This window comes from Puma concolor, chromosome C1 (genome assembly GCF_028749965.1).
Source record: "Puma concolor isolate L17-30 chromosome C1, mPumCon1.1.hap2, whole genome shotgun sequence".
Lineage (NCBI taxonomy): Eukaryota > Metazoa > Chordata > Mammalia > Carnivora > Felidae > Puma > Puma concolor.
The window spans coordinates 95,304,988-95,321,439 of NC_141674.1; the positions used below are offsets into that span (position 1 = coordinate 95,304,988).

A 16,452-nucleotide genomic window follows, 5' to 3' on the forward strand; every position below is an offset into this window, starting at 1 on the left:
AAGTGAGAGAGGCTGAATTTTGAGAGTTTCTGCAACAAGCAGGGTTTAAAGCCTGCAGTTTTAAAGGACAGTGGGCCTGGTTGGGATAGAGCTGGAAGGCACTGTACTGCTCCTGGAGAGAAGGCAGGCAAACAACCTGGGGACAGACTGGAGACTGCTAGCTGAAGAATGCCTGGGGCACACAGGCATGAGACTATTCACTCTTCTCAAAATGTGTTCCTGAGATACCTCTCCAGGAAAAAAGGAGCTGTCTGGCACCATCCTCCACCCTCCACCCCTCAGCATAGACACAGAGCCACTTGCAGGAAGCAGCATGACACCAACACTGGGTGCCTAACTTGCATATACCAGGCCCCACCTCACTGCACTCTGGTGGGACTGCCCTTCTCAGTTAAGCTTGCCTCAGTCTCAGTGCTGTGGGCACTTCCCCCAGAGTACCAGCACAAACCCCTCCCCATACCATGTCACCTGACCAGAGAGTTCTACAGGGCTCAGTTTTGGTAAAGATGGTGTCAAGTCTCATTTCACAAGCAGACTAGGGCACATCTACTTGAGACTCACCACATTCAGGACAGGGTCCAAACACTGCCCACAGCAGATAATAACACAATACCAGAGTGCGTGCAACACACTCTGGAGACACCCCCTGGAGCACCAGGCCCTATGTGCTACATAACCACTTTATAAGGCTATTACTCTCAGGAGCAGGAGACATAACTGGATTTTCTTTTCTTCCTTTTTTAAAAATTTAAGTCCAAGTTAGTTAGCATACAGTGTAATCATGATTTCAGGAATAGAATTTAGTGATTCATCACTTATGTATAACACCCAGTGTTCATCCCAACAAGTGTCCTCCTTAATGCCCCTTGTCCACTTAGCTAGACCATCCCCCCACCCAACACCCCTCCAGGAACCCTCAGTTTGTTCTCTGTATTTAAGAGTCTTTTATGGTTTATCTCTCTCCCTGTTTTTATATTAATTTTGCTTCCATTCCCTTATGTTCACTTGTTTTGTATCTTAAATTCCACATATGAGTGAAGTCATATGACATTTGTCTTTCTCTAACTTATTTTGCTTAGCGTAATACACTGTGGTTCCATCCAAGTGTTTGCAAATGGCAGGATTTCATTCTTTTGGATCACTGAGTAATATTTCATTATACACACACACACACACACACACACACATATACATGCATGCCATACACACATACATGTACACACACATATGTATACACATATAAATATATGTATACATATATGTATGTGTGTGTATACATGTATGTATGTACATTGTGTGTGTATATATGTATACATGTACATTGTGTGTGTATATGTATATATGTATATACATATATACATATATACATATACACACACACACACATATCACATCTTTATCCATTCATCAGTTTATGGACATTTGGGTTCTTTCCATACTTTGGCTATTGTCAATAGTGCTGTTTAAACAATGGGGTGCATGTGCCCCTTCGAAACAGTACTCCTGTACCCTTTGGATAAATACCTGGCAGTGCAATTGCTGGATCATAGGGTAGTTCTATCTTTAAATTTTTGAGGAACCTCCATACTGTTTTCCAGAGTGACTACACCAATTTGCATTCCCACCAGCAGTGCAAAAGTGTTCCTCTTTCTCTGCACCCTCACCAACATCTGTTACTGCCTGAGTTGTTTCCTTTAGCCATTCTGACAGGTGGGAGGTGGTATCTCATTGTGATTTTGATTTGAATTTCCCTGATGATGAGTGTATGTTAACCATCTAGATGTCTTCTTTGGAAAAGTGTCTGTTCATGTCCTTTGCCCATTTCTTCACTGGATTATTTGTTTTTTTGGGTGTTGAGTTTGATAAATTCTTTACAGATTTTGGATTCTAAACTTTTATCTGATATGTTATTTGCAAATTTTTCTCCCATTCTCTTGGTTGCCTTTTAGTTTTTCTGATTGTTTCCTTTTCTGTGCAGTAGACTTTTATCTTGATGAGGTCCCAATAGTTCATTTTTGCTTTGGTTTCCCTTGCCTCTGGAGACATGTTAAGTAAAAAGTTGCTGTGGCAAAGTCAAAGAGGTTGTTACCTATATTCTCCTCTAGGATTTTGATGGCTTCCTGTCTTATGTTTAGGTCGTTCATCCATTTTGAGTTTATTTTTGTGTGTGGTGTAAGAAAGTGGTCCAGGTTCATTCTTCTCCATGTCACTGTCCAGTTTTCCCAACACCATATGCTGAAGACACTGTCTTTTTTCCATTGGATATTCTTTCCTGCTTTGTCAAAGATTAGTTGTCCATACATTTGAGGGTCCACTTCTGGGTTCTCTATTCTGTTCTATTGATCTATGTGTCTGTTTTTGTGCTAGTTTCATAGTGGTTTGATTATTTCAGCTTTGTAAGACAGCTTGAAGTCCAGAACTGTGATGCCTCCAGCTTTGGTTTTCTTTTTCAAGATTGCTTTGGCTATTCAGGGTCTTTTCTGGTTCCATACGAATTTTAGGACTGTTTGTTTTACCTCTGTGAAGAATTCTGGTTTTATTTTGATAGGGATTGCATTAAAGATGTAGATTGCTTTGGGTAGTATCAACATTTTAACAATGTTTGTTCTTTCAATCCATGAGCATGGAATGTTTTTCCAGTTTTGTGTGTGTGTGTGTGTGTCTTCAATTTCTTTCACAAACTTTCTATAGTTTTCAGTGTATAGACTTTTCACCTCTTTGGTTAGATTTATTCCTAGGTATTTTATGGTTTGGTGAAATTGTAAATGGAACCAAGTCCTTGATTTCTCTTTCTGCTGCTTCATTACTAGTGTATAGAAATGCAGCCAATTTCTGAACATTGATTTTGTATCCTGCAACTTTGTTGAATTCATGGATCAGTTCTAGAATTTTTATGTGTGTGTGTGGTCTTTTAGGTTTTCCACATACAGTATCATGTCATCTGCAAAGAGTGTTTGTTATTTGCAAAATTTTCTCCCATTCTCTTGGTTGCCTTTTAGTTTTTCTGATTGTTTCCTCCTTTCTGATTTGGATGCCTTTTATTTCTTTGTGTTGTCTAATTGCTGAGGCCAGGACTTCCAATACTGTGTTGAACAACCGTGGTGAGAGTGGACATCCTTGTTGTGTTCCTGCTCTTAGGGGGAAAGCTCTCGGTTTCCCCCATTAAGGATGATAGTAGCAGTGGGTCTTTCATATCTGGATTTTATGATATGGAGGTCTAATCCTTCTATCTCTACTTTCTTGAGGGTCTTTATCAATTTAGCATTTGTAAAATGTTTTCTCTGAATCTACTGAGATCATGTAGTTCTAATCATTTCTTTTATTAATGTGATATATCACATTGATTGATTTATGGATATTGAACCAGCCCTGCATCCCAGAAATAAATCCCACTTGATTTTGGTGAAAATTCTTTTAATGTATTTTTTTATTCGGTTGGCTAGTATCTTGTTGAGAATTTTTGCATCCATGTTCATCAGGGAAATTGGTCTGTAGCTCTCCTTTTTAGTGGGGTCTTTGTCTCATTTTGGAATCAAGGTAATGCTAGCCTCATAGAAAGTTTGGAAATTTTCCTTCCATTTCTATTTTTTGGAACAGCTTCAAAAGAATAGGTATTAACTCTTCTTTAAATGTTTGGTAGAATTCCCCTGGAATGCCATCCAGCCCTGGACTCTTGTTTGTTGGGAGATTTTTTTTTATTATTGATTCAATTTCTTTACTGGTTGTGGGTTTGTTCAAATTTTCTATTTTTTCCTGTTTCAGTTTTGGTAGTTTATGTTTCTAGGAATTTGTCCATTTCTTCCAGATTGCCCAATTTGTTGGTACATAATTGCTTATGTTATTCTCTTAGTATTGTTTGTATTGCTGTGGCATTGGTTGTGATCTCTCCTCTTTCACTTGTGATTTTATTTATTTGGGTACTTTCCGTTTTCTTTTCAATCAGTCTGGCTAGGGGTTTATCAATTCTGTTTATTCCTTCAAAGAACCAGATCCTGGTTTCATTGATCTGTTCTACTGTTTTTGTTTTTGTTTTTAATTTCAATATCACTAATTTCTGCTCTAATCTTTGTTATTTCCCTTCTTCTGCTGGTTTAGGGCTTTATTTGCTGTTCTTTTTCCAGCTCTTTTAGGTATCAGGTTAGGTTGTGTATTTGAATAACTAGATTTTCTAACACAGAGAAGAAGGCAGAGAGTTGGACAAAATGCAAAGATGGAGAAATATATCCCAAATGAAAGAACAAGTTATGGCCATGGCCAGAGATATAACCTAAACAGATATAAGAAACATGCCTGATGGAGAATTTAAAGCAATAATCATAAGGATATTTGCTGGGTTTGAGAAAAGAAGACAATAGTGGGACCCTTACCACAGAGATGAAAGAGAAAAAAGAATCAATCAGAAATGAAGAGCTCAATAAATGAGATGGAGACAGGCTTAATGCAATGAATAGCAGGCTAGAAGAAGCAGAGGAACGGATTAGTGACCCAGAAGACAAAATAATGGAAAGAAATGAAGCTTAACAAAAGAGAGATAGGGGCGCCTGGATGGCTCAGTCAGTTAAGCATCCAACTTCAGCTCAGGTCATGATCTTGTGGTCTGTGAGTTTGAGCCCCACATTGGGCTCTGTGCTGACAGCTTAGAGCCTAGAAACTGCTTGGGTTCTGTGTCTCTCTCTCTCTGCCCCTCTCCCACTCACACTGTCTCTCTCTCTCTCTCTTTCTCTATCTCTCAAAAATCAGCATTAAAAAAATGAGAGAGAAGAATTTTGCAACATGAGAATAGATTTAGAGATTTCAGTGACCTTATTGTATGTAATAATGTTCATTTTATAGGAGTCCTAGAAGAAGAAAGAGAAAATGGGGCAGGTTTATTTAAGGAAATTATAGGTGAAAATTTCTCTAATCTGGGGAAGGAAACAGACATCCAGATCCAGGAGACACAGAGAATTACCATCAAAGTCAACAAAAGCAGTCCCATACCAAGATATATTGTAAATAAATTTGGAAAATATGGTGAAAAAGAAAGGACCTTAAAACAAACAAGACAAAATAAGTCCTTAACTTACAAGGGAAAACCCATAAGACTAGCTGGAGATTTCTCAACAGAAACATGGCAAGCCATAAGGGAGGAGTATAATATATTCAAAGTGCTGAATAGGAAAAATCTGCAGCCAATAATACTGTATCCAGCAAAGCTGTCGTTCAGAATAGGAGAGATAAAAGAGTTTCACAGACAAAAACTAAAGATGTTCATGACAACTAACCAGTGTTGCCAGATATAGATATATATATATTTTATTTTTATATACTTTATTGTCAAGTTAGCTAACATACAGTGTATACCGTGTGCTCTTGGCTTCAGGAGTAGATTCCTGTGATTCAACACTTACACACAACACCCAGTGATCATCCCAACAAGTACCTTCCTCAATGCCCATCATTCATTTTCCCCATCCCCCCAATCAACCCTCAGTTCGTTCTCTGTATTTAGGAGTCTCTTATGGTTTGCCTCCCTCTCTGTTTGTAACTTTTTTTGGTCTCTTTTTTCTTTGGAAAGAAAAGGACAAAAGTGACAACCACAAGAAAGGAACAGAGATAATATCCAGAAACAATGACAAAACAATAAAACGGCAATAAATACTACCCATCAATAATTACTTTCAATGTAAATGGACTAAATGTTCCAATCAAAAGATACAGGGTGTCCGAATGATTAAAAAAAAATCCGTCTACAGGCTGCTTCCAAGACATTCATTTTAGACCTAAAGATATCTGCAGACTAAAGTGAGAGGATGGATAAACATTTAAAATGCAAACTGATGTCAAAAGACATCTGGAGTAGCAATACTTATATCAGATAAACTAGACTTTAAAACAAACACTGTAAAAAGAGAAAAGGGCACAATATAATCATAAAGGATACAATCCAACCAGAAGATCTAACAATTGTAAAAATTTATGCATCCAACATGAAAGCACCAAATATATAAAAAAAATTAAGAGCAAATATAAAGTAACTTATTGATAATAATGCAATACTACTAGAAGCTTTAACACCCCACTTACATCAATGGACAGATCTAAGCAGAAAATCAAGGAAACAATGGCTTTGAATGACACACTGGACCAGATGGAATTAACAGATATATTCAGAACATCCCATCTTAAAACAGCAGAATACACATCCTTTTCAAGTACACATTGGAGAGTCTCCAGAACACATCACATATTCAGAAAACAGGCCTCAGCAAACACAAATGAATAAGATCATAACATGCATATGGTTAGTATTCAAAATATATAAAGAACTTATCAAATTCAACACCAAAAAATTAAATGACCCAGTTAAAAAAATGGGCAGAAGACATGAATAGGAAATTTCCCAAAGAAGATGTACAGATGGCCAATAGACACATAAAAAGATGGTCAACATCATTCACCATCAGGGAAATGCAAATTAAAACTACAATGAGATACCACCCCATACTTGTCAAAATGGCTAAAATTAATAACACAGGAAACAACAGTTGTTGACAAGGATGTAGAGAAAGGAGAACTGTCTTGCACTATTGCCAGGGACGCAAACTGGTGCAGTCTGGAAAATGGTGTAGAGGTTTCCCAAATGTTAAAAATGGAAGTATTTACCCAAAGGATACAAAAATACTAATTCAAATGGATACATGCACCTTGATATTTATAGCAGCATTATCCACAATAGCCAAATCGTGGAAACAGCCCAAATGTCCATCAACTGATGAATGCATAAAGAAGAGGTGGCATGTGTGTGTGTATGGAATATTATTCAGCAATTAAAAGAATGAAATCTTGCCAATTACAATGACATGAATGAGAGATTATAATGCTAAGGGAAATAAGTCAGTCAGAGAAAGACAAATACCATATGATTTCATTCATATGTGGAAGTTAAGAAACAAAACAAGCAAGCAAGGGAGAAGAGAGAGAGAGAGAGAGAGAACCCAAGAAACAGACTCTTAACTAAAGAGAACTGATGGTTACCAAAGGGGAAGTGAATATGTGAATGGGTGAAAAAGGTGATGAGAATTAAGGAGTGCACTTGGGTTATGAGCACTGGGTGATGTATGGAATTACTGAATCACTATACTGCATACCTGAAACTAATATGACAATGTATGTTAACTCTATTGGAATTAAAATAAAATTTTAAAAAGGAAAAAAAGAAATGTAAAAGAACTTTCTCAGAGTGAAGAAAATAATACAGGTCAGAAACTGAGATCTACATAAATAAAGAGCATTAGAGAAGGAATACGTGAAAGTAAAATAAAAACTCTAATTCAAAAAAATTTTTTCAATGCTTATTTTTGAGAGAAATGGAGAGTGTAAACAGGAGATTGTCCCGATCTCTCTGTCCAAGGTGGGGGGCGGGGAGAGAGAAAGAAAGAGACAGAGAGAATCCAAAGCAGGCTTCATACTACCAGCAGAGACCCCAGTGTGGGACTTGAACTCAAAAACCATGAGATCATGACCTGAGCCAAAGTCAGATACTTAACCAACTGAGCCATGCAGGTGCCCCTAATTTTTTTCTTCTTAATTAACAGATAATGGTTTACTCAAAATACCATCAACAATGTATTTGATGATTATAGCTTATATATAAGTAAAATGAGTGGCAGTAACGATGAAAAAAAAATGGAAAAGAATTAGGAATATTTTGTTGTCATAAGCTACCTGCATTATCTGTGTTGTGATATAGATTTATTAAAAAATGGACTTGCATTGGCTGTAAATGTACACTTAAACTCTAGGATAATAACTCAAAAAGGTTAAAAAAAACAACCTATTACTGATATAGTAAGAGAGGACATAAAGTGGGATGATATCAAATGTTCAATTAAAAATGCAATGGTCAGCAAAAGAGCAGAACACAAAAAGTTGAACAAACATTCATGGCAAGGAATAGATAACAGTAACAAATATGATAGATATTAACTGAACTATATAACAATAACTTTAAACATCAATGTCCTATATACATCATTTAGAAGATAGAGATGTTAAAATCAAATAGAGAATGGAAACGAGATGAAAATTTCCTGAGCAGAAAAACCCAATTAAACCACATAAGGAAAACTTAATACAGCCAATTCTGCAACGCAAGTCAAACTTGAGCCATTCTTATGCCTCTTAAAATCATAAATGAAACAAGCTATTCCCCCAAACTGGCAGTCCCTTATTAGTAGGAAAACTCTAATACTGTAATCAACTTATTGTAAAGATGCAACCTCTGCATTCTTACAATATAAGCTATCTTATAATAATATTCCTCTGAGCCTCTTTCTACTGTTGGTTTCAGAGCTCCCAGTTTGTGAACTGTTTTTGTGTTTATAATAAACTCTTACTAATTACTATGATCCAGTTGTTTTACTTTTGCTATTTCTGGAATTTTTACATCAGAGTATGTAAAAAATAAAACCTACCCATGTTATCTATGTGTAACCCACTTTAAATACAAGGATACATGTAGGTTAAAGGTAAAAGAACAAATAAGATAACCATGATAACACTAATCAAAAGAAAGTTAGGGGGTACCTGGGTGGCTCAGTTGGTTAAGCGTCCAATTCTTGATTTCAGCTCAGGTCAAGATCTCACGATTCGTGGGTTGGGGAACCACATCGGGCTCCATGTTGTCAGTTTGGAGCCTGCTTAGGATTTGCTCTCTCTCCCTCTCTCTGGTCCTCCCCTGCTTGTACTCTCTCTCTCAAAATAAATAAATAAATAAATAAATAAATAAATAAATAAATAAACAAACAAACAAACAAACAAACAAACTTAAAAAAAAAAGAAAGCTGGAGTAGCTATATTAATTTCAGACAGAGCAGAATTCAGAGCAAGAATAATTATCAGGTATGAAGAGCAGTGTTACATAATGAGACATGGTTCAATTGTCCAAGAAAACATAACAATACAAAACATGCATGTGCCTATCAACAGAGCATCAAAATATAGGAAATCAAAATTGCAAGGATAAATAAACGAATTCACTAATATAGTTGGAAACCTCAACACTGAGTATCAGAAATGGACATATCTAGCAGGAAGAAAATTGGTACGGACATAGTTAAAATCAACAGCACCATGAAGCAACTCGATATAATTGACATCAATAGACTACTAATCAAAAAGAGGTAGAATACACAGACTTTTCGAGTTCACATGGAATATTTACTAAGATAGACCACATTCTTTGAAACAAAATACACCTTAAGAAATTAAAAAGAATGAAAATATACAATGTATGCTCTCAGACCGCAACATAATTAAACTATGTATCAACAACAGGAAAATAGCCAGAAAATCCCAATATACGTAAAGATTAAATAACACATGGGTCAAGGAAGAAAGCTCAAAAATTTTTTAAATGTTTTGAAACTGAATGAAAATACAACTTATCAGAATTTGTGGAACTCAGCAAAGGCCGTTGTTTTAGTCTGTTTGGGCTGCTATGACAAAATACCACAGATTGGGTGGTTTATAAACAAGAAACATTTATTTCTCATAGTTCTGGGGGCTGAGAAATCCAAGATAAAGCCGCTGGCAGATTTAGTGTCTTATGAGAGTCTAATTCTTGGTTCATAGATTTTTTGCTATGTTCTCACATATCAAAAGAGGGAAGGAAAATCTCTACAGTCTCTTTTTTTTATATTTTTTAATGTTTTATTTATTTTTGAGACAGAGAGAGACAGAGCATGAACGGGGGGGTCAGAGAGAGGGAGACACAGAATCTGAAATGGGTTCCAGGCTCTGAGCTGTCAGCACCGAGCCCGACACGGGGCTTGAACTCACAGACCGTGAGATCATGACCTGAGCCGAAGTCGGACGCTCAACCGACTGAGCCACCCAGGTGCCCCTCTACAGTCTCTTTTATAAAGATTCTAATCACACTTATGAGGGCTCTTCCCTAATAACCTCACTTCCCAAGTGCCCCACCTCCAAATACTCTTATGTCAGGATTAGGTTTCAATTTGTGAATTTGGGGTGGGGGAGCAAGACTCAAATATTCAGTCTATAGCAGCAGTGTTTAGAAAGAAATTATAGCATGGAATGCATATTTTAAGATCTAAAAAACAGTAACTTAAGCTTCCTCTACAGGAAATTAGAAAAAGAATAGTAAATTTGCTTGATTTTTTTTTTCTTTCAGATATATTCTCAGAAATGGGATTGGTGAATTATATGGTAGTTTTAATTTTTTAATGAACCTCCATTTCATACTGTTATTCATAATGGCTATACCAACTTATATTTCCATCAGCAGTATACAAGGCTCTCTTTTCTCCACATCCTTACTAACTGTTTTGTTGCTGTTGTTGTTAATAGCTATTCTAACAGATGTGAGATGTATTTCATTGTGGTTTCACCCAAGATTTCCCTGGTCATATTGAGCATCTTTTTGTGTATTTGTGGTTATCTGTATATCTTCATTGGAAAAATTTCTATTTAGGTCCTTTGCCCAATTTTTAATGAGATTTTTTTCTTTTGCTATTGAATTTTATGAGTTATTTTTATATTTTTGATATTAACTCCTTATCAGTTAGGATAAGTAGACTGTTGATAACTCTTTCATATGTGGATAACCAGTTCTTCTAACTCTATTTATTGAAGAGTCTATCCTTTCTCCATTGTGTATTCTTGACAATCTTGCCAAAGATTAGTAGACTATATATGTAGGTTCAATTCTGGATTACTTTTTTGTTCTGTTGGTCTGTGTGTCTGTTTTCATGCCAGTACCATACTGTTATGATCCTATAACTTTGTAGTATAGCTTGAAATCAAGAAGTGTTATGTCGTTCTTCTTTTTTCTCAAGATTCCTTTAGTTATTTGGGGTATTTTGTGGCTCCATGTGAATTCTGGAATTGTTTTGTCTACTTCTGTGAAAAATGCCATTGTAATTTTTATAGAGATTGAATTGATTCTGTACATCATTTTGGATAGAGAGAATATTTTAACAATATTAATTCTTTCAATCATGATCATGGGCTATCTTTCCATTTATTTGTGTCTTTAATTTCTTAGAGTTTTAATGTTCAAGCTTTTCTCTGTTAAATTTATTCTTAAACATTTTACTGTTTTGGGTGCTACTGTAAATGAAATTATTTCCTTTTTTTCTTTTTCAAGTAGGCTCCATGCCTGGCATGGAACCCAATGTGGGGCTTGAGCTCACGACATCAAGATTAAGACCTGAGCTGAGATCAAGAGTCAGACACTTAACAAACTGAGCTACTCGGGCACCCCTGGAATTGCTTTCTTAATTTCTCTTTCAGATAGTTCATTGTTAGTATACAGAATCACATAATTTTTGCATGTTGATTTTGTATTGTGTAACATTACTGAGTCTGGTTGTAGTTCTAAAAATTTTTTGGTGGAGTCTCTAGGGTATTCCACATATAAGATCACATCATCTGCAAACAAAGACAATTTTGCTTCCTCTTTTCAAATTTTGATTCATTTTGTTTTCTAGCTTAATTGTTCTGGTTAGTACTTCCAATACTATGCTGAGTAGAAGCAGCAAGATAAGACATTCTTACCTGGTTCCTTATTTTGATGAAAGTTTTCAACTTTCCACTGTTGAGTATAATGAACATGAATAATGTCAGCTAGACACAGAATAGGATACATCAATCTTCATCCCCCCACAAAGCATAACATTTAAATAGTTATCCATAAATGAAAATAGGCCTTAGAGAGCTCAAAAGTATCATTAAGATTCTATAGCAACACAGTGGAGCAAAAAATTAAGATAAACCACACAGAAAGGGTCACTGGGAAGATTGTGTTAGTTAAGATATCTGGAGATGATTAGGAACAAAGTAAAAGGGTGGGGTTATCAGTATTAGCTACGTGGTTGGTGCCATCACATTTTCCATTGGCTTGTTCTGCAGAGGACTCTTCCAGGCTTTACTGCCTAGGAATTCAGTAGCCCTCAAAACAACCCCAGGCTCCTATACTGTTCAAAGTTGAGGACTCTAAAATGTTTGTTAGTGTGGATCCTGACAGTCTACTCCTCAGAAGACACCAGCAGCTATTTTCCATTGAGGTAACCAGCAGCCATCACTATGGTGGACTCCCCAGAGAGGATGTAGAAGAATCAGGACCAAGAAGGAAATTCATAGTGATTAATGAATACATTTAAAAAAACTCAAATCAACAACCTAACTTTACAATTCAAGGAACTAGAAAAATAGTAATAAACCAAGTCCAAAGTTAGCAGAAGGAAGAAAATAACAAAGGTTAGAGAAAAAGTCAAAGAAATAGAAAATAGCAAAATGATTTTTAAAAAACTAAGAGTTGACTTTTTGAAAAGATAAAACTGACAAACCCTTCACTAGTCTAAGAAAACAGAGGGGAAACTCACTCAAATAAATAAAACTGGAAATGAAAGAAATGTGAGAACTAATGACACAAATAAAAAGATCACTTTTCAGAATGGCTAAAATTAACAACTCATGGAAAAACAGATGTCGGTGATGATGCAGAGAAAGGGGAACCCTCTTACACTGTTTGTGGGAATGCAAACTGGTGAAGCCACTCTGGAAAACAGTAGGACGTTTCCTCAAAAACTTAAAAATAGAACTACCCTACCATCCAGCAATTGCACTACGAGGTATTTACCCCAAGGACACAAAAATACTGATTTGAAGGGATACACACACTCCACAGTTTATAGCAGCATTATTAACAATAGCCAAAGTATGGAAAGAGCCCTAATGTCTATTGAATGGTGAATAGATAAAGAACTTGTGGCATAAATATATATATATATGTATATATATATATATATATATATATATATATATATATATATATACATATATATATATGTATATATATATATATAGGAATATTACTCAGCCATCAAAAAGAATCAAATCTTGCCATTTGCAATGGCATGGATGGAGCTGGAAACTATTATGCTAGGTGAAATAAGTCAGTCAAAGAAATACAAATACCATATGATTCTACTCATATGTGGAATTTAAGAAATGAAACAAATTAACATTGGTGGGGTGGAAGAGAGAGGCAAGCCATAAGACAGACTCTTAACTATAGAGAATAAGCTGAGGGTTGCTGGAGGAGAGGTGGGTGGGGGGATGGGTTAAATGGGTGATGGGTATTAAGGAGGGCACTGGTTGTGATGGGCACTGGGTATTGTATGTAAGCGATGAATCACTAAATTCTATACCTGAAACTAAAAAACAGAAAGAAAGAAAGAAAGAAAGAAAGAAAGAAAGAAAGAAAGAAAGAAAGAAAGAAAGAAAAAGCTATTTATCTCAAAGCACTGGATAATCTAAAAGAAATGGATAAATTCCTAGAAACATAACCGACCACAGGTAGATCATGAAGAAATAGAATGTCTAAACAGACCCAAACTAGAACAGTGATTGAATCATTAGTCAAAAACCTCTCAACAAGGAAAATATCAGTATGAAATGGTTTCACTAGTGCATTCTACCAAGTATTTAAAGAATTAATGCCAATTTTGCTCAAATTCTTCCAAGAAATTGAAAATGAAGTTATATTTCCAAACTCATTTTACAAGGTTAGCATTACCCACATACAAATGCCAGTAGAAGAAAACTAAAGGCCAACATCCCTGATGAATATAGGTGTAAAAATTATAAACAAAATATCAGGAAACTGAATTCAAAAACACATTAAAAATATCATACAACGTTCCCAAGCAGGATTATCCCTGGGATGCAGCAAACACAATCAATAAATGTGATATATCATATTAGTAATATGAAAAAATAAAATCTATGATCATATGAATAGATCCAAAAAAAAGCACTTGACAAAATACATCATTTCATGCTAAAAAACCCTCAGTCAACTGAGTATAAAGGAACATACCTGAACAAAACAAGGATTATATATGACAGTGTCACAGCTAACATAAAACTCAATGGTGAAATAATGAGAGGTTTTCCTCTAAGATCACCCTCACCACTCTTATTCTACACAGTACTGGAAGCCACAGATAGAGATATTAGGAAGATAAAGAAACAAAAAGTGGCTTTCTGAGAGGGGCCAAGTTGGCAGAACAGCATGGCATATTTTTTTTGCGTCTCTCATCCCTGAAATACAGCCAGATCAACACTAAACCATCTTGCACACCTAGAAAACTGATTTGAGGATTAACACAACAATCTGCACAACCTGAATCACAGAACTCAGCAGGTACGTGGGGCAGAGAGGTGAACCAGGGGAGAGAAGCCACAGAGGGCAAGAAGCTGTTTTTGCTTGTGGAGAGAGGATGGAGATGGGGGGTTGGTAGGGACAGTACAGGAAAGCATCCCACCCCCAACCGCCTGAAAGCAGCTGGAGAGAAAAGAAAAGCATACAAGGAAGTGAAGGAAAAAAAAAGAGAAAGGAGAAAGAAGAGGGTTTAAATTCCATTAAGACTCTAAACAGGGGGACCTCAGAGTCTGAAACTCTGTAGCTTGATACCTGATGGTGTTCTGGTAGGAAGGGCGAATCCCCAGGAGCAGAGTGAGGTCGGGAGGTCCTTGGGCCACAGAGGAGAGGCAGTTCCCCTGCTGGGAGGACATCTGGTAGAGGCTATGCAAACACCCCACAGGCAAAGGTTCCAGCAGACCCCAGAGAACCACCACATTCACTGGTGCTGGAACAAGGTCCTTAAGGATGAAGCCTGGTGCCAGATATGTGTTGTGATTTTTCATAATCCCCGAAATGCTGCTGCTACGTGATCGTGTGAACTTTTTCTGGGGCAGGCTGGCACCCAGCCGTGGTCTCTGGGCATCAGCAGCGACGCGGTCTCCCAAACATCCCTGGGGGTGGGCCAGCACCCAGCCATTTCTCGGTGAGACCCTCCCCAAGAAGGTCTGAGTGGGTCAAAGACGCAGTCCCTGAGAAGTGAGGGGTCGGGAAACAGCCGCATTTGAGATAAAACTCAGGAGGGAGATGCCGCCTAGTAACCTGGCGGCTTGGTCACAGACAGTCTAAAAGTGGAGTGTGGATGGAAGCTGGAGACAAAGGATGTGTGCGGGATTGCTGATCAGGGAGAACAGATTTCTGATACTAGAGACTGGGTAGCTGGGTGACACCATTCTCACCCCTCCCACACATGCGCAAACATACTTACATGCGACACAACAATCCACTGCAGTAGGCTAGAAGTGCCATCTAGTGGAGAACGGAGCTGTTACACTAAGCCCCGCCCAGCTGGGCCAACCTCATTCTTCAGGAACACAAGTTTCTCCACCACACAAGTTTCTCCGCCTGCTTAGTTTATGGACTATAAAGTGCTTCATAGTTTGCTTCTAGGGGAAACTGATGTAATTTCAATTGTATTTCAGTCTTTGCTGGTCCATCTATTCAATTTGTTTTCTTTTTCTTTTCTTTTGCTTGAATACAGAAAGAGAAAAAAATTATTTTTATTTTCAATTTTTATAAAAAAATTTCTTTAATTTTTTTCTACTATATTTTTTACTGTTTTGTAAACTTTTCAAATTGTATTTTACTTCCATCATGTCATTTAATTCTATTTCATTGTATTCATTTCTTTCAAATTTTCAAACATTTTCCTTTTTTCTTTTTTCTTTTTTTTTATCTTTCCCTTTTTTCACTAATCTATCAAGCCCTTTTCAACAACTAGACCAAAACACACCTAGGATCTAGCATCATTTATTGGATTTTTGTGTGTGTTGTTTTTATTTTATAATTTTAATTTTTTTATCTCACTAATTCCTTTTCCTTCAAAATGATGAAATGAAGGAACTCACCCCAAAAGAAAGAGCAGAAAGATATGACAGCCAGGGACTTAATCAACAGACACAAGCAAGATGTCTGATCTAGAATTTAGAATCACAATAATAAGAATACTAGCTGAGGTTGAAAACAGATTAGAATCCCTTTCTGAGGATATAAAAGAAGAAAAAGCTAGTCAGGAAGAAATTTAAAAAATGGATAACTGAGCTGCAATCTCGAATGGATGCCACGGAGGCAAAGATGGATGCGGCAGAGCAGTAAATCAGCAATATAAAGAACAAACTTGTCCTCTAGGAGAATAATGAAGCAGAAAAAAAGAGGGAGACTAAGGCAAAAGAGCATGATTTAAGAATTAGAAAAATCAGTGACTCATTAAAAAGTAACATCAAAATCATATGGGTCCCAAAAAGATGAAGAGAGAGAAAAAGGGGTAGAAGGGTTATGTGAGTACATCATAGCAGAAAACTTTCCTAACCTGGGGAAAGACACAGACCTCAAAATCCAGAAAACACAGAGGACTCCCATTAGATTCAACAAAACTGACCATCAACAAGGCATATCATACTCAAATTCACAAAATAGTCAGGCAAGGAGAGAATCATGAAAGTAGCAAGGGAAAAAAAGTCCTTAACCTACAAGGGAACACAGATCAGGTTTGCAGAAACCTATCCACAGAAACTTGGCAA

General features: G+C 36.7%; 1 protein-coding gene across 2 annotated transcripts in view; it reads right to left on the bottom strand.

Annotated features, from left to right (window-relative positions):
* LOC147578237 (uncharacterized) overlaps positions 1–16,452 on the bottom strand; it is an 85,675-nt gene that overhangs the window by 31,206 nt on the left and 38,017 nt on the right. The window contains exons 2-3 of one of the 2 annotated variants that reach the window (XM_086717819.1): positions 15,141–15,402; positions 14,486–14,660 (exon numbers count right to left, since the gene is read on the bottom strand). In XM_086717819.1, the coding sequence (XP_086573945.1) occupies positions 14,486–14,586 (101 nt within the window). In that variant the 5' untranslated portion in view covers positions 14,587–14,660; positions 15,141–15,402. Of the gene's footprint in view, positions 1–14,485; positions 15,403–16,452 lie in introns of both variants that reach the window. The other variant, XM_086717818.1, reaches the window with a different exon arrangement.